General features: G+C 38.7%; 1 protein-coding gene across 1 annotated transcript in view; it reads left to right on the forward strand.

The window, feature by feature from the left end:
* Positions 1–18,652, forward strand: part of ATP13A5 (ATPase 13A5) — a 120,567-nt gene that overhangs the window by 90,553 nt on the left and 11,362 nt on the right. Inside the window, 2 exon segments of the mRNA XM_021692644.1 lie at positions 7,279–7,453; positions 10,613–10,815. Coding sequence (XP_021548319.1) covers positions 7,279–7,453; positions 10,613–10,815 — 378 coding nt within the window.

Consider the following 18,652-nt stretch of genomic DNA (forward strand, 5'->3'; position numbering starts at 1 on the left):
ATTTATTTATTTATTTATTTATTTATTTATTTATTTATTTATTTATTAAGAGAGAGAAAGAGAGAGAGAAAGACAGAAAGAGACCGGGGTGGAGAGGGGCAGAGGTAGAGGAAAAGGAAGAATCTCAAGCAGACTCCACACTGAGTACGGAGCCTGATGCGGGGCTCAGTCTCACAACGCTGAGATGAAATCAAGAGTTGGATGCTTAACTGACTGAGCCACCCAGGCGCCTCAGTGTTTTTTTAACCTCTGCCTTCAAACACTATTGTTTTTCCATCACTGCAAACTCAGTCATCCCGCGGGCAGATCATTTCCTGGTCAGTATCAGGTATTAAAATGATCTCATCTTTAGACATTTAAACTAACATTTCATCTTTTCATCCAGTTCAGACTTTTTCTTCCTCTAGATCAAGCCTGACCTTGGAGCTAACAGTGGGAGAGAAGGTCATGGTCTCTACTTTCCTTATGTTGCCTACTCTCCACTCTTGCTTCAGGGAATTTGGAAGCAACAAGAGCAAATGACTTTTTACTTATGTGGGGGTATTGTAGTTCTGTCCTGTCAAGTGCCCTCTAGCATAGCAGGCATCTAAAATTCATGTTCACAAGTAAATCATACAAATTGCTTAAAAATATCCAATACTGCAAAAGCAATATCATTGATTCAAATTGGCATGGGACTCACTGGTGAGTTTTTGGGCTCTTCAGAGATTCCTGTGAATTACTCTGGACTAAACTACTCCCTGACATGGGTGGTGCTCTCTCCCTCTCACTCCTCAGGATTCCTCTCAGCAACTGCCTTCTAGTGAAGCCTTTTTCAACTGTTCGGCCCTCTAGTCCCAGCAGACTGCCCACTGGGCAGATTCTTTCCAAAACAACTCTAGCCTGGCTAATTTCCATAGTTTCTACCTGACCTACCATATAGTAGATGTAGCCTGCTGTCACTGCTGCCCTCTGTCTTTTCCCTCTGATATTGCAACCGGAATGAGCAAGCCAATCCCCACCTCCCAAAATACTTCAGGTATCTCCTGGAGCGGTTCTTTTTTTTTTTTTTTTTTTTAAGATTTTATTTATTTTTTGACAGAGAGAGAGACAGCGAGAGAGGGAACACAAGCAGGGGGAGTGGGAGAGGGAGAAGCAGGCTTCCCGCTGAGCAAGGAGCCCGATGTGGGGCTCCATCCCAGGACTCCGGGACCACGACCTGAGCCGAAGGCAGACGCTTAACGACTGAGCCACCCAGGTGCCCCTCCTGGAGCGGTTCTTATGACCTCCCCTCATTTTGGATTGGAGTGATGCTGGGAAGAAAACCACAGTTCTCGCTGCTCTTAGTAATTCCCTTTAAAGACTCTCTTAATGATTTCTATAATTTTATATATTCTGCACATAGGTAATTTCTTGGGGCTGGGGCATGCTTATAGTTGAAGGACCAATATGGATCCTTCTGAGTGGGTACAATGGAGATATGGCAGTCATCTCTCTTTTACTTCAGTTGGCATTTGCCATTCATGGTCCTCAAGTATAAGGCTTAGCAAGAAAAGACCCAGACAAAGGAAAAGCCTTTCCTACTATATGTTAGGCACATAGGTGTCTGGGGCCTAAATAGTCTGATCGCTGAAGTTTACAGTTTAGTGGGGGATTCACATACATGAATGAAGGAAATGCAAGTCAAAAGTAGTGAGTGCCAGGGCGCCTGGGTGGCTCAGTTGGTTAAGCTACTGCCTCAGGTCATGATCCTGGAGTCCCGGGATCGAGTCCCGTATGGGGCTCCCTGCTCGGCAGGGAGTCTGCTTCTCCCTCTGACCCTCCCCCATCTCATGTACTCACTCTCATTCTCGCTCTCTCAAATAAATAAATAAATCTTTAAAAAAAAAAAAAGTAGTGAGTGCCAGAAAACAATAGGTACTTTGGGAGTTCAGAGAAAGGAGAGATTATAAAATCTTGTGGGAATAAGATATATATATATATAGATAAGCAAGTACATAAATTAATTAAATACATGATGGTGTTGTCTTTGTCCCACACTAATTCAGGCTTGAGGTCAAAAGCTGTAATCTGGGAACCTGGAAAGGCAGGCACCTTGGTGAGAGTGAGAGAGAAAACAACAGGTGCTTTGGGAAGTTCAGAGAAAGGAGAGATCATTTCTGAAAATCTGTGGTTAGGAAAGAGATAGCAATGGAGAAAAGAGAGAAATACTAAGGATTGCTTCATGGAAGAAGTAACATTTGCATCAAAATAGAAAAGATGGTTGGATTTCAAAAATCTTTTCCTAAGAGAAGGGTACTTGAAGTAGAATGAAGCAGCATGAGCGAGAGAGAGTTGGGGCATGAGTTTTTCAATTCGACCACACTGTAGGGTATGTGAAAAGAAGCAGGAGATAAAATTTGAAAAGGTGAGTCAGGTCAGATCACAGAACTTGACTTCCAGGCTGAGAACTGTGAATATTCATCTGTGCATGTTAGTAGTCATTGACAATGGGCGATCAATGTAAAACCACTTTCATGAAGGCACCTGCCTTTCCAGGTTCTCAGATTAGGGCTTTTGACCTCAAGTCTGAATTAGTATGGGACAAAGACAGCACCATCATGTATTTAATTAATTTATGTACTTGTTTATCTGTATATACCCTGTTTGTTCCCACAAGATTTTAAGGCAACACAAAGGCATTTAATAAGACAAGGTATAATATGTTAAAGGGAAATCAAGAAGAAAAGTAAAATGAAGTCAGGAAAGTCAATTAAGAAAATGGATGTCTTAAAGCCCAATTTGACCCTAAAAGGTACAGAGGCCATTTTAAAAGGAATTTGTTTTAGCTGCATCTCTACTCTTTTTAACAAAACCCACTCAAATTAGATCAAGAAAAAAGAAGTAGGGGGATGTTTAAGAATATAATTCTCAAAAGAAAAAATTTGAGAATAGAAACTCAGAAGCACCAGGGGCCAGAGCAGGGCTAGAGCACTAAAGAGTGGAAAACAAAGGCCACCTTTTTTATTTCCAAGAGGCCATCTTATCTCTTTCTTCTTCTTCCTATTCTTACTATTTTTGTGTGACTTCTACTCATTCACCTTGCAAATGACCCTAAATGGTGACTTTACTATTGAACTTCCATAACCTTTCTGTTGGTTTGCACAGCTAATTAGCTTAGCCTCTCAGTGTCTCCTTTGCAAATATTTTGGAGAGAAAATTCATTGACCTAACTTGGGTAATATGTCCACTTCTAAGTCAGTTATTTCTGTAAATAAAGATGAGGTCATGTAATTTAGCTCTATTTAGGCCAACCACTTCAGCATATGGAAGGAGGCAGTGTCCAGAGAAGAAGGCTGTAGGAGGAAACCCATCCATTATATAAATGCCTCTCTTACATAAATTCCATCAGTGCTTCAAAGACTCCTCACCTTTTCTGGGTCTTGGTCCCTTTGGAGAATCTCATGGATGATAATAGATCTTTTCACCTTAAAAATCTCATGAGGCACATTTAAAATTTTGCATGTAGTTTAGGTGTGTTCTGGAGCCTCTGGAAATTTGATGTACAAGACTTGAAATGTCCTTTATATAAAGCAAGCCAACTATTTAGGAAAAGCATGCCTACATTATATCCAAATTATGCTGAACAATTAAAAAGTATATTTGAAAATAAAAATTTGTAACTGCTAAGTCCTCCTACATAGCAGGCCCTGTACCAGGTCCAGTGAGGAACAGATAGTGGGATGAGACAGGGTCTCTTCCCTCAGGGAGCTCATGGTCTGCTGAGTGCATGTATAAATGACTGGATTTAATGCAAGACATCCTCACTACATAGCAGCAAAATGAGTAATGGGCTGTGGAAACTCAGAGGAGGGAATGCTTAATTCTGAATGAAATATAACACTTCACAAGCTTACATTCCTCTGCATGTAGTATGATAGCATATATCATCACCATTTTAAGGAAACCTGGACAATTTGGAAAGGTTCTGGCTACTGAGAAATAACAAGCTTACATTTTAGGGCTCCTCATTTTATCCTTTTTAATTCATGAAATCTACACTACTGCAATGTGCTGTAGAACAGAGAACAGGGGGCTTTACAATTAGACAGACTTAAGTTTATATTACCACCCTGTTGTTCACAAACTGTGGGTCTTTAAACAAGGAACCCTACTTCTCTGAACCTCAGTTTCTTCACCTGTAAAATAGATATGAAATACCTGTTTTGCATTGCTTCTTAAAAAATATTTATTTATTTATTTTTATTTTGAGAGAGAATGAGCAGGGGATAGGGTCAGAGAGAGGGGGAGAGAGAGAAAGAGAATCCCAAACAGGCTCTATGCCCATCATGGAGCCCGAGGCAGGTCTCAATCTCACAACTCTGAGATAAATGACCTGAGTGGAAATCAAGAGCTGGATGCTTAACCAACTGAGCCACCCAGGTGCCCCTTGCATTGCTTTTTAAAGAAATAATGTTTGTAAGACACTTTGCAGAGGCTCTGGAACATAGTGGGGGCCCTAAAATGCTAGTCATTTTTTTATAGTCAGATATTCAGATTCTCTATCAGAAAGCATTAGAATTTCTAATATGGAAAGAGTTAAAATATTCGTTATGTAAGGACTCTGCATCAATTAGCTATTGCCACTATAATACTGTATATCAAACCTCTCCCCCAGATTCTGTGGCTTACAATAGCTACTCTTGCTCTGTAGATAGACTGTCATTCAGCTGATCTAGGTCAGCTGAAACTGATTGGCTTTAGGATGTAGATCAGTTGGTCTTGGTCCAGGCTATAGGTTTCATTCAGGTCTGCTCCACATTTTTCACTCTGGAGCCAGGCTGGAATGACAGACTTGGGCATGCTCTCATTGTGATCACAGAGAGTGAACCTGGCTATGCAAGCAGACCTGGAACCTCAGCTAACATTGCTTTGGCCTGAGAAAACTCACACAATGAAACCAAAATTAAAGGGTGGTAAAGTGCACTCTACCACAATGAGGCCAATAATTCAACCCAGTGTAGTCTCTGGGTAAAAAAAAATCAGAAACTCAGTGAGCAGCTGAGAAAGAGAGGACTAGAGAGGTAGAGCCAAATGCACAGAGATACAATTGCACCTCTCTCCATCACCCACAGCCTCTTCATGTGCTCTGTAGCCATCTTCTTCCTTGAGTATAAGAACGTGAAAAGAACTCCAAGCTCTGCAGCCTCTGCCTTCTGTGGCCAGAGCACAGTCTCTTTGCATTGACAAAAGGTCACACTGTGTGCCCCTTCCTTGCATGCCATGCAATGACTTCTCACACTAACTACCCAGAGTGAGGCCAAACTTCACAAGTTAAGGGCACAGCTTCCTTAAGACTGTTCTTACTTCACAACTCAGCCATAAGTTTGGGGGTCCCACTCACACTTCTGACCAGCTGGCTGCAAACTTGGGGATTCTCATTCTCCCCTCAGGTTCAGTAATTCATATCAACAACTCACAGAATTCAGTGAAGTAATACATACGATTACAGTTTTATTAGAGTAAAGGGATACAAATCAGAACCAGCCAAAGGGAGAGACACACAGGGTGAGGTCTGGTGAAAGGATCCCATGGTGGGAGGATCTCAAAACTTCCATTGTCCTCTTCCTGGGGAGTCAGTTTGATTTACTTTCCTGGCACATCCATGGTGACAATATGCAGAGTATTGCCAAACAGTATTCACCTGAACTTTGGTGTCTTGTCTAGAGTTTTTATTGGGTTTTCCTTACGTAGACATGATTGGCTGAATCACTGGCCATGAAGTTGATCTCAATCTCTAGTTTTTTTGCGGCATGGCCAGCTCCATCCTGAGTCATCACTTTATCACCAACTTTCTTTGGGCCCACCATCTGTCATCTTGTTTGCATAAACCATCAGGGTTACCATGAATAAAAAGACACTTCTATCAACTCAAGAAATCCCAACAATTTAGAGAATAAATCCCAGGAACTAGGAAAAAAAGTCGGCCAAATTCTTTATTACATAACCCATCTGTGTTTTTCCAACAGAGTTCAAGCTTTTCAGGGCAGATGAGATGTCCTCCTCATCTCTGAATACCCCATGGCCTATAGCATAGCATCCTCCTAGGGAAACATTGGTTAAATTGGTAAAAGTAAAGCCTTAGATAGTTATAGAGCTTTAGAGTAAATGAGTTGGAAGAGCCTTTGGAGACCACTTAGACATTCTTACCCATTCACTTTATACATGAGAAAATGAAGTACCAGAGAGTTCACGTGATTAGCCAAGAACCCAGTGAGCAAACTGAAGACCTACTTTAGAGTGTTATCATCCCAAACTGGACACCTGCTCCTACTGCCTTGCCCCTACATGCATGAACACAAACCTAAGCATATGCACCCTACTTTCTTCCTTACTTCAAAGAAACCAGTGATCAGCTATAAAAGAGGAAAAGGCAATAAAGACAAGAAACTGAAACCTGACTATAATGTAAACCTTTGAATGTATTGTATCTAATTCCTGACCTTTCCATGCTTCTTTCCTGTGCTGCCCTAAGAAGTAAAGTACATACCATTTTCATCAGCTTGTTAGAATATATGGCTTCTAAGAAGAATGCAGTCATCTTTTTTTGTAGTTGTTCTGTTTAATCTCCACCCATTGCCAATCCTTTAAGTTAAAAAAGAAAAAGCAACTCTAGGATCAAAATTATAATACATTTTACCACTCTCATCTGGAAGCGAGATTATTTTATGAGCTATTTTTCCTGACCAGGTGTAATGTGCTCTAGCAGTTCTCCATTTATCACTTATTCAGGATGGGACAGAACACACCTCTAGCATCTATCCGGGTACACTGAAGTACTCAGAGAATGTTGGCTGAATGAATTATAAAATGAGTGCTTTTTAAAAAAAATCCCCAGCATATGAAGATTAGTCTAGCCTAATGTCTCTTACTCTCCTCTTCTTAACTCTCCACCTTCCCACCACCACTGAGAGATCATAGTATTGCTTATCCATGTAGAAGGCCACCTTTCTATTTTATACACCATTCCTGGTCAGTGTGGTTGTGAAGAAAATATTTGCACCATGAAATATGGTAAATGTATAATTAACAGAATTTTTAAACCTATTACTTTTCATTTCTGAAGGTGAAACAAAAGCATGGAAGAGGCAAAGGCTGGTAACATTGGATATGCACCTAGGCAATGTGCTTACCTAGATGTAAACCCTCATTCATGTTTGCTGCATCTGAACCCTAATGCAAGTCTTGAGATAATAGGCATCTCAATCTTTTACTGTCAATAATGAAATTGTAAGAGGGGAAAATGCATTTGTTTTTCAGTGAGTTCAACTCATGCCTACCCAAAACTGGCTCCTTACCGACCAGCAGGACAGCTCTTCTCTCCACCTTTGCTGCTCTCAGTCTTTTTGAACACCTGTTTCACCTGCATTGTGCAAATCTGTGCATTTCTCTACGTGAAGCAGCAGCCCTGGTATTGTGAGGTCTACAGATACAGGTAAAGTTCAGTTTTTTAGTTTTCCTTTCTGAAGGTGATACAGTGAGTACCCAATGTCATTGTACAGCTTGATTTGCACACATACCCTAAATTTTTAAGTAACAAAAGTTTAGTCTCCACACTGCAAAATACCAATGACAGGATAGAACACAGAGCACAGTTAATGGGTGGAGTCCCGGGGTGAGCCACGTGCAGTGGGTGGGAAAAATCTTCACATTGGTTGTTGATGTGTAGATCCAACTGTTGGTTGACTGAATGAATGTATTAATTCCCTGGTGGTTTGGAGATCATATAAACCAAAGGTTAGCAAACATTTCTTCTGGAGGCCAGATAGTAACTATTTTAGGCTCTGACAATCTCTGTTGCAACTACTCAATGCTACTGTTGAAGTGAAAAGCAGCCATAGACATACGTATAAAAGTAGGTGTGACCATGTTCCAATAAATTTTATTTACAAAAAGAGGTGTTGAGTTGGATGTGGCCTCTGGACTATAGTTAGCTGACCCCTGATTTACAAGATAGATTTGCTTAAATTAGTTTGAGTTGTTCAAATGAATGTTAAAATTAAAATGTTAGTGATGGTACCATTTTTTTTCTGATTGAATTGAACACTAGACCCAGGGCAAGTCTCTTTACCTCCCCGGGTTTTAACTTCTTCAACCATAAATTAAGGATAAAATGTTGTGAACTATGCCACAGATATTAAAACTTTATTTTTTCTGACAAATCCTGCCTGACCTCCAAAACGAAAGGCAGAAAAGGAGCAGCTCTTTTTGAAGTAAGGCTTGTAGGGCGCCTGGGTGGCTCAGTTGGTTGGGCGACTGCCTTCGGCTCAGGTCGTGATCCTGGAGTCCCGGGATCGAGTCCCGCATCGGGCTCCCTGCTCGGCGGGGAGTCTGCTTCTCCCTCTGACCCTCCTCCCTCTCATGCTCTCTGTCTCTCATTCTCTCTGTCTCAAATAAATAAATAAAATCTTTAAAAAAAAAAAAAATGAAGTAAGGCTTGTATAAACTCCTTTACGCATGCTCCATTGTGATCCTGAAGACAGCAGAGCCCCAGGAATCAGTGAAAGATTAAAAACTATCAAATGATGTCTAAGATTGTCATTTAGATCCTAAATTCAGCAATTCAAATATTACTTGGGGTGAGAATTCATAACCAGATTTTTCTCAAAATCAGATTTTTCTCCTAATTGGAGTACATATACTCAGAGAAGTAAAATTCTGATTGAATCTGGGGGACAAGAAGGTATAACCCAAAGGGTGATGGATAGGTAGTCCTGCCTCTATCACTAACAGCTATGCCTTAACTTTCTTATCTGCAATGTAAGTATAACAGATTAGATACACTTTTATGTTAAACTCTATAATTCAGGCCTTCAGTCTATCTGTCCCCTTTATGCAAAAACACTTTGTGACTACTGATGATTTGTTTCATTAATGTACTCAGCAAATAGTAACTGAACATCTGCCATATGCAAAGCACATCCCAGGACCCTAGGGAAGCAAGGATTAAAAGACTTAAGCCTATTTGTTAGGAACAGATTTCATCTATAACCAGTTATAAGAGTAAAAGTTTCAAGCTGAGCAAGAAAGCTGATAGAAACTAATTTGTGAGTTTGATTATTAAAAAAATGAACATTGCAAATATCAATCTGGACTGGGAAAACCCATCTCTTAAATATTTTTCTGAGCAAATATTCTGTGGCATTTCTGTGCTAGGTGCTAAGGATTTATAAATGAGTAAAACAATAACAAAATAAAACCAAAAAAGAAATTTCATATTCAAGGAACTCTCATCCCAGAGGCAGAAAATAAAAATATGCAAATGAAAAATTGCAAAACAATGAGCTAAATGCAACACTAGAAGCAAAAGCAGAGGACAGTAGTTACCCTTGCCAGTGAACTAAAGACAAAGACTTTCAGATAAAGGAATGGAGAAGGAATAGAGTGCCTGACTCAGATGTGTGCAAACAGTGACATTTGGGGAACAGAAAATATTCCTGTATGTTTGGAGTATAAGGAGCATAGGAAGACTGACAAAAGATAAGGGAAGGAAGGCAGAGACCAGAGTACAAAGGTCTTCTGAGCTTGTCTTAGAAGTTGGAAATTAATTTATTAGCAAAAGAGAGCCATAGACACTCAGCAGCAGGAGAGGGTCATGTTTGGATCCTCAGGAAGAGAATGGATTAGAGTGGGCAGATTCAAACTCAGGGCCTAAGTTAGGGCTTACCTTAGTCCACAGAAGAGAAAACAACACACACACACACACACACACACACACACTAATGCATACAGGCACACATATGCATAACACACCCCACCATGCACGCAGACAGACACACACACACACACACACACGGTTACCCATGGTTCATTCATTCTTAACTGAAAGGAATTCCATAGAAAATTATCATCCAAGCCCTTTCAAGACAGATCACTTGTTCTAAATGGAATGCGAGACAAAGAATTTTTTTTCTATTTTTTAAAATTTTATTATGTTATGTTAATCACCATACATTACATCATTACTTTTTGATGTAGTGTTCCATGATTCATTGTTTGTGCATAACACCCAGTGCTCCATGCAGAACGTGCCCTCTTTAATACCCATCACCAGGCTAACCCATCCCCCCACCCCCTCCCCTCTAGAACCCTCAGTTTGTTTCTTGGAGTCCATAGTCTCTCATGGTTCATCTCCCCCTCCGATTTCTCCCCCTTCATTTTCCCTTCCTGCTATCTTCTTCTTTTTTTTTTTTTAACATATAGTGTATTATTTGTTTCAGAGGTACAGGTCTGTGATTAAACAGTCTCACACAATTCAACGCTCACCATAGCACATACTCTCCCCAATGTCTATCACCCAGCCACCCCATCCCTCCCACCCCCCACCACTCCAGCAACCCTCAGTTTGTTTCCTGAGATTAAGAATTCCTCATATCAGTGAGATCATATGATACATAGACAAAGAATAATTTTGACTTGTTTTAAATTTTATTTCTGCTTTGTCATTGCAAGAAGTGAACAAAATATGTCTTGGTAGTTACTGTCTGGAACAATTTGAAAGCTGAGATCCCATGGTAGTTATAAACTTTTTTTTTTCACCACCTAGATAAAAATAGAATAAAAAATCCCATAAATTCTGGTGATTCTCTTGTAGTAAGTGCTTTCTGGACAACCAAAGTAATTTCTCAATGAATGTGAGTTTGGAGAGAAATGGGACTGGAAATGCAACTCTGATTCCTGGTTCAATTTTAAGTTTTGAGAGTACCACACTGTGGCCCATCACCACCATCAACTGCATCACGGTGGCATTTATCTTTTCTAAGGGAAAGCCATTTCGAAAACCCATCTGCACAAACTGTGAGTATATGAAATTTAATTTTTCTTTTCACATTTTCTTTCCATTTCCCCACCCTTCCAGAGGTGCAGGTCAGTGGTGAAGGGATGGCTGAACTCCAAAATTGAGTACTGACATTTCCATTGGTTGTCTAATGCTGTTTTGACTTGATCTCATTCTTCTCAGTTCTCTGTTAAGTTGTCCACCTTTTTCGTTATTTTGTTTAGTTTTCTCTATTTTCTCAGCTTTATCTTGTAATTAAAAATATAATTCTGTTTCAAATTTTTTTTTTTTAAATTGAGTATTGAAGAAAAATTTTCATAGGTGGTAGAAACCTGGGCAGAAACCTCCTCATTGGCAGACATGCATTATTAAATGGTCACATGAGTCCCGTCCCATTGTGAGTCATCAAGAATGATTTTAAGCACATACATGTATATCAAGGTACTTTGTAAGACCTTCTCTTTTTTTAAACTTATTTATTTTGGAGAGAGTCCACAAGTGGGAGGGAGCACACGAGTGGGAGAGAGGATGGAGGAAGAGGGAGAGAGAGAAACAGACTCCCTGCTGAGCAGGGAGTCCCATATGGGGCTCGATCCCAGGACCCTGGGAACATGACCTGAGCCCAAGGCAGACGCTTAACTGACTGAGCCACCCAGGTGCCCATGTAAAAGATCTTCTAATCAATTCAGATACAACTTGACCTCTTTAGTAGCTTTACAATATTGGGCAAGTTACTTTAACCATTCTGTACATTTCTTTAGTCACCAGTGAAGATTAACATATTTTCATATGATTAGCCATCTCTTCTCTGAATTTCTTATTTACATCTTTTATCCATTCTTTTTTAAATCTTATGTTAATATTGGCATAGAGTTTGAGGTAGAGATCAAACTACTTTATCCAACTAGTCACTAGTTTTCCCAGCAGATTTTATTACTTAATATTTCTTTTGATCATTTATTTCTTGACTGAATATAATGCCACCATTAGCATACCTACATATTCATGTATATTTATAGCTTTATTATATACATAATTTATATTATGTGATTTTTTTATATTATATTTAAATATTTTATTTTTATTTATTTATTTTAGGGAGAGAGTATGGAGAGGGGAGGAGGAGCAGAGGGAGAGGGAGAGGGAAGGTGAAAGAATTTCAAGCAGACTCCCTGCTGAGTGCAGAGCTCCTGTAGGGGCTGGATCCCACAACCCTGAGATCATGAACTGAGCTGAAACCAAGAGTTGGCACTTAGCCACCTGAGCCACCCAGGCACACCTATATTATATTTATATATGTTATAGACCTACAAATCAATTTTTATATAATTAATTAGTTCCTAGACTATCTTTTCTGTCTCATTAATATACCAGTCTCTTCTTGATCTACCACTATACTCTAAAAATTACAGTTTCATTCATTTAGCTATAGATTTATAAGTTTTAATAAGTAAGATTGGTATATCTTCATTACTCTTCATTTTTCAAAAATTTCTTATTTTTTTTGCTTGTTCATCCTTCCAGATAAACTCTAGAACAAAGTGTAAGGCTTTAAAAAAAAATCCCTTTCCAAATTCTGATACATTGGGAAAAAATTGTTTACACAATTTAGTCTTCACATTTTAAAAACATGCCATCCTTCTCTATTTGTTCATGCTTTTTTTTTTATATCTTTTAGTAAATATTTATCACTTTCTCCATTATACATCCTGAACATTGAAGAAACTTATTTAGTTTTTTTTAATATTTTTGTTTATATTGTAACTTTCTCCCATTATATATATTTTTAATTACCATAATGTATTATTTATTTCAGGGGTGTAGATCTGTGATTCATCAGTCTTACACAAGTCACAGCACTCACCATAGCACATACCCTCCCCAATGTCTATCACCCAGCCACCCCATCCCTCCCATCCCCCTCCAATCCAGCAACCCTCAGTTTGTTTCCTGAGATTAAGAATCTCTTATGGTTTGTCTCCCCCTCCAGTTTCATCTTGTTTCATCTTTCCCTCCCTTCCCCTATGATCCTCTGTCTTATTTCTCAAATTCCTCATATCAGTGAGATCATATGATAATTGTCTTTCTCTGATTGACTTATTTTGCTTAGGATAATATCTTCTACTTCCATCCACATCATTGCAAATGGCAAGATTTCATTTTTTGATGGCTACATAATATTCCATTGTATATATATACCACATCTTCTTTATCCATTCATCTGTTGATGGACATCTAGGCACATGAAGAGACATTTTTTTTTTTATTCTTATGTTAATCCCCATACATTACATCATTAGTTTTAGATGTAGTGTTCCATGATTCATTGTTTGTGCATAACACCCAGTGCTCCATGCAGAACGTGCCCTCCTCAATACTCATCACCAGGCTAACCCATCCTCCCACCCCCCTCCCCTCTAGAACCCTCAGTTTGTTTTTCAGAGTCCATCGTCTCTCATGGTTCGTCTATCCCTCCGTTTTCCCCCCCTTCATTCTTCCCTTCCTGCTACCTTCTTCTTCTTCTTCTTTTTTTTTTTTTCTTAACATATATTGCATTATTTGTTTCAGAGGTACAGATCTGAGATTCAATAGTCTTGCACAATTCACAGTGCTTACCAGAGCACATACCCTCCCCAGTGTCTATCACCCAGTCACCCCATCCCTCCCACCCCACCCCCCACTCCAGCAACCCTCAGTTTATTTCCTGCGATTAAGAATTCCTCATATCAGTGAGGTCATATGATACATGTCTTTCTCTGTTTGACTTATTTCGCTCAACATAATACCCTCCAGTTCCATCCACGTCGTTGCAAATGGCAAGATCTCATTCCTTTTGAAGGTTGCATAATATTCCATTGTATATATATACCACATCATGAAGAGACATTTCTGCAAAGAAGACATCCAAATGGCCAACAGACACATAAAAAAGTGCTCAACATCACTCGGCATCAGGGAAATACAAATCAAAACCTCAATGAGACACCACCTCACACCAGTCAGAACGGCTAAAATTAACAAGTCAGGAAATGACAGATGTTGGTGAGGATGTGGAGAAAGGGAACCTTCCTACACTCTTGGTGGGAATGCAAGCTGGTGAACCACTCTGGAAAACAGTATGGAGGTTCCTCAAAAAGTTGAAAATAGAGCTACCCTATGACCCAGCAATTGCACTACTGGGTATTTACCCCAAAGATACAAATGTAATGACCCATTATATATTTTTTTAACTGTTTATCACTAATACCTGTAAAAGTTACAGTATTGTTTACATTTATTTTCTATCCAGAACTCTTTCTGGACTTTGCTATTAATCCTTGATTCTTGAGTGTTCTAGAAAGATAATTAATATCATCTGCAGGTAATAATGTTTCTTTTTCTTTTCCAATGACAAAATTGCTTATTTATATTTTCTGTCTTAGTGTACAGTCCAGAATTTCCAGGATAATATTAAATAATAGCAGTGGTAGCAAAGAATTCTACTCCTTAATAAAACTACTTCTAATAGTTTTCACCTGTAAATATGATTTTGAATATTGGTTCAAGGTAGACTACCTCATGTAAAGAAAATACCTTTTTATTTCCATGAAATCAAGTGTACGTTTTAAATCAAGAATGGGAGGTATATTTCATCAAATGCCTTCCCATCACCTACTGAGATGATTATGCCTTTTTTCCCTTTTGACCTGTTGTGAGAATCTGCTATATTAATAAGCTTACTATTAAATTATCTTCATATTCTTGAGCAAACCCTACTTATTTGTGGTGGGATTATACTCTCACTAAATTGAATTTTATAGTTTTTTAATGTGTGCATTTTATGTTGGATTGGTCTGATGTTTTTTGTGTAGTGTTTTGTTAGGTTTGAGTATTAGACTTGAAAACTCTTTGACTTTTTCTTTCACAGGAAAAATAATTTATAAATAGAAATAGCCTATTCCTTGGCAGTTTGCAAGAACTGATCTGGCTCTAAATCTTTCCTTTGAAAGATTTTTTTTAAAGGATTGATTTAAGTTATCTTCTTTTTAAACTGTTTTTTAAAATAACATTTTTTTCCCCAGATAATTCTATTTCATTGAGATTATCAAGGCTTAGCGTCAGATTTTGAGTGGTATTTCTTTCTTTTTTTTTTTTTTAACTTTTTTTTTTAAAGATTTTATTTATTTATTCATTTGAGAGAGCGAGAATGAGAGAAAGAGAGAGCACATGAGAGGGTGGAGGGTCAGAGGGAGAAGCAGACTCCCTGCTGAGCAGGGAGCCCGATGCGGGACTCGATCCCGGGACTCCAGGATCATGACCTGAGCCGAAGGCAGTCGCTTAACCAACTGAGCCACCCAGGTGCCCCTTGAGTGGTATTTCTTTATAATTTTAATGCCTTCTCTAACTTTTAATATCTCCTCATCCTATATGTCTTTTTCTTTTTTTAAGATTTTATTTATTTATCAGAGAGAGAGAGAGACAGAGGCAGGCAGAGGGAGAAGCAGGCTCCTTGCTCAGCAAGGAGCCCGATGTGGGACCCAATCCCAGGACCCTGGGATCATGACCTGAGCCAAAGGCAGATGCTTAACCGACTGAGCCACCCAGGCATCCCTCATCCTATATGTCTTATGTTTCATTTATTCTTAGCAGACATGTATTTTTATTGGTTTTCTTTAAAATTTCAATAGTTCTGCCTTCTATTTTCTAACTTGTTCATTTTTGCTTTTCTCATTCTTTCCCCCTTCTTACTTTCTCTGAAAAAAAATAATAATGTTTGAAATGACTTTATAACGTATGTATTTTCTTTTACTCTTGTGAAATTAGAGAAACATTCAAGATCAATAATTATGGTTTGGGTTGCATTCTTTACATTTTCATGTGTCTTTAATTATGACTGAATTTCCTCTTTGACCCACAGTTTCCGAATAGCGATTTTTCATTTTCAAGTGGGAAGGGATTTTGTTTTCATTCTCCTACTACTCTTCTTATCAATAGCTTACAAATTAAATGGACTTGATTTCCTTTTTGACCAACAGATATTTAGAATTTTGTTTTAAATTTGTATGTTGGAAGGGATTTTTTCATTTAAATTTGGTTAATAATTCCTACTTTTATTGTTATGATCAGAGAATCTAGCCTGTAAAATTTCTGCTTTGGAAAATTTACGACAGTTATGCCATCCCATGGCACAACCTGTAATCTCTAATTTTCTAAATAAGTTGTAGGTATTAGAAAAGTAAGCCTCATTCCTCTTTTTAAATTAGAAACATACATTTACTACATTAAACTAGTTTTAGTAATTATTTACATTCTGTTTTCACCCCCCTTTTTTTGTATAGCTGTTTTGTCAAAGGTTTTGAGAGCATGCTAATATCTTCCTTTAATTTTATATTTTCTATAGACTTCTTCCTGAATTTCTTATGATAATTCTTAATTTTGATTCAGTGTTTGGTAATGTCCTTGGCTTTTGTCACAACAAATCAAGATTTCACTTTATGTTTTAAGGTTAATCACTTAAAGCCCCTTTTTTTAAATAGCGAATATATTTTATAAGGAGGATATGATACATTGCATTGGCTAGTACTTTAATTTGAACAGTAGCTACAAAGTCATTTTGCATAAACTGAATTAAGTGAGAACTGGATTAGTTACATCATAGTGACTAAGAGCTTGTAGGTGAACTCAAGTCCTATGTCAAGTATAACTGATAATTTTAAATAAAAGTTTTATAAACATAGTTTAACAATATAATCTCATAATAAATCATATACTCTCAAAAGTCTTGGAACTACTATTAAACTATCAAGCGATTTTATGTTGATACAACAGACAAGTCTGTACCTTTCTTTTATTAAAAATTTTTTATTGTTATGTTAATCACCATACATTACATCATTAGTTTTTGATGAACTGTTCCATGATTCATTGTTTGTGTATAACACCCAGTGCTCCATGCAGAACGTGTCCTCTTTAATACCCATCACCAGGCTAACCCATCCTCCCACCCCCCTGCCCTCTAGAATGCTCAGTTTGTTTTTCAGAGTCCATCGTCTCTCATGGCTCGTCTCCCCCTCAGATATCACCCCCTTCATTCTTCCCCTCTTGCTATCTTCTTCTTCTTCTTCTTCTTTTTTTTTTTTTTTTTACATATATTGTATTATTTGTTTCAGAGGTACAGATCTATGATTCAAGTCTTGCACAATTCACAGCACTCACCATAGCACATACGCTCCCCAATGTCTATCACCCAGCCACCCCATCCCTCCCACCCCCCACCAATCCAGCAAACCTCAGTTTGTTTCCTGAGATTAAGAATTCCTCATATCAGTGAGGTCATATAATACATGTCTTTCTCTGATTGACTTATTTCGCTCAGCATAACACCCTCCAGTTCCATCTATGTCGTTGCAAATGGCAAGATCTCATTCCTTTTGATGGCTGCATAATATTCCATTGTATATATATATATATATACCACTTCTTCTTTATCCATTCATCTGTCGATGGACATCTTGGCTCTTTCCACAGTTTGGCTATTGTGGACATTGCTGCTATTAACATTGGGGTGCACGTACCCCTTCGGACCCCTACATTTGTATCTTAGGGGTAAATACCCAGTAGTGCAATTGCTGGATCATATGGTAGCTCTATTTTCAACTTTTTGAGGAACCTCCATACTGTTTTCCAGAGTGGTTCACCAGCTTGCATTCCCACCAACAGTGTAGGAGGGTTCCCCTTTCTCCGCCTCCCTACCAACATCTGTCGTTTCCTGACTTGTTAATTTTAGCTGTTCTGACTGGTGTGAGGTGGTATCTCATTGAGGTTTTGATTTGGATTTCCCTGATGCCGAGCAATGTTGAGTATCTTTTCATTTGTCTGTTGGCCATTTGGATGTCTTCTTTGGAAAAATTTCTGTTCATGACTTTGGCCCATTTCTTGATTGGATCATTTGTACTTTGGGTGTTGAGTTTGGTAAGTTCTGTATAGATTTTGGATACTAGCCCTTTATCTGATATGTCATTTGCAAATACCTTCTCCCATTCTGTCGGTTGTCTTTTGTTTTTGTTGACTGTTTCTTTTGCTATGCAAAAGCTTTTTATCTTGATGAAGTCCTAATAGTTCATTTTTGCCTTGCTTCCCTTGCCTTTGGCGATGTTTCTACGAAGAAGTTGCTTCAGCTGAGGTCGAAGAGGTTGCTGCCTGTGTTCTCCTCTAGGATTTTGATGGACTCCTGTCTCACATTGAGGTCTTTCAACCACTTTGAGTCTATTTTTGTGTGTGGTGTAAGGAAACAGTCCAGTTTCATTCTTCTGCATGTGGCTGTCCAATTTTACCAACACGATTTCTTGAAGAGACTTTTTTTTTTTAAAGATTTATTTATTTATTTATTTGAGAGAGAGAATGAGATAGAGAGCATGAGAGGAGGGAGGTTCAGAGGGAGAAGCAGACTCCCTGCTGAACAGGGAGCCCGATGCGGGACTCGATCCCAGGACTCCAGGATCATGACCTGAGCCGAAGGCAGTCGCTCAACCAACTGAGCCACCCAGGCACCCCGAGACTGTCTTTTTCCATTGGACATTCTTTCCTGTTTTGTCAAAGATTAGTTGATCATAGAGATGAGGGTCCATTTCTGGGCTCTGTATTCTGTTCCATTGATCTGTGTGTCTGTTTTTGTGCCAGTACCATACTGTCTTGATGATGACAGCTTTGTAATAGAGCTGGAAGTCCGGAATTGTGATGCCACCAGCTTTGCTTTTCTTTTTTAACATTCCTCTGGCTATGCGGGGTCTTTTCTGGTTCCATACAAATTTTAGGATTATTTGTTCCATTTCTTTGAAAAAAGTGGATGGTATTTTGATGGGGATTGCATTGAATGTG

Source organism: Neomonachus schauinslandi, chromosome 1 (genome assembly GCF_002201575.2).
Source record: "Neomonachus schauinslandi chromosome 1, ASM220157v2, whole genome shotgun sequence".
NCBI lineage: Eukaryota > Metazoa > Chordata > Mammalia > Carnivora > Phocidae > Neomonachus > Neomonachus schauinslandi.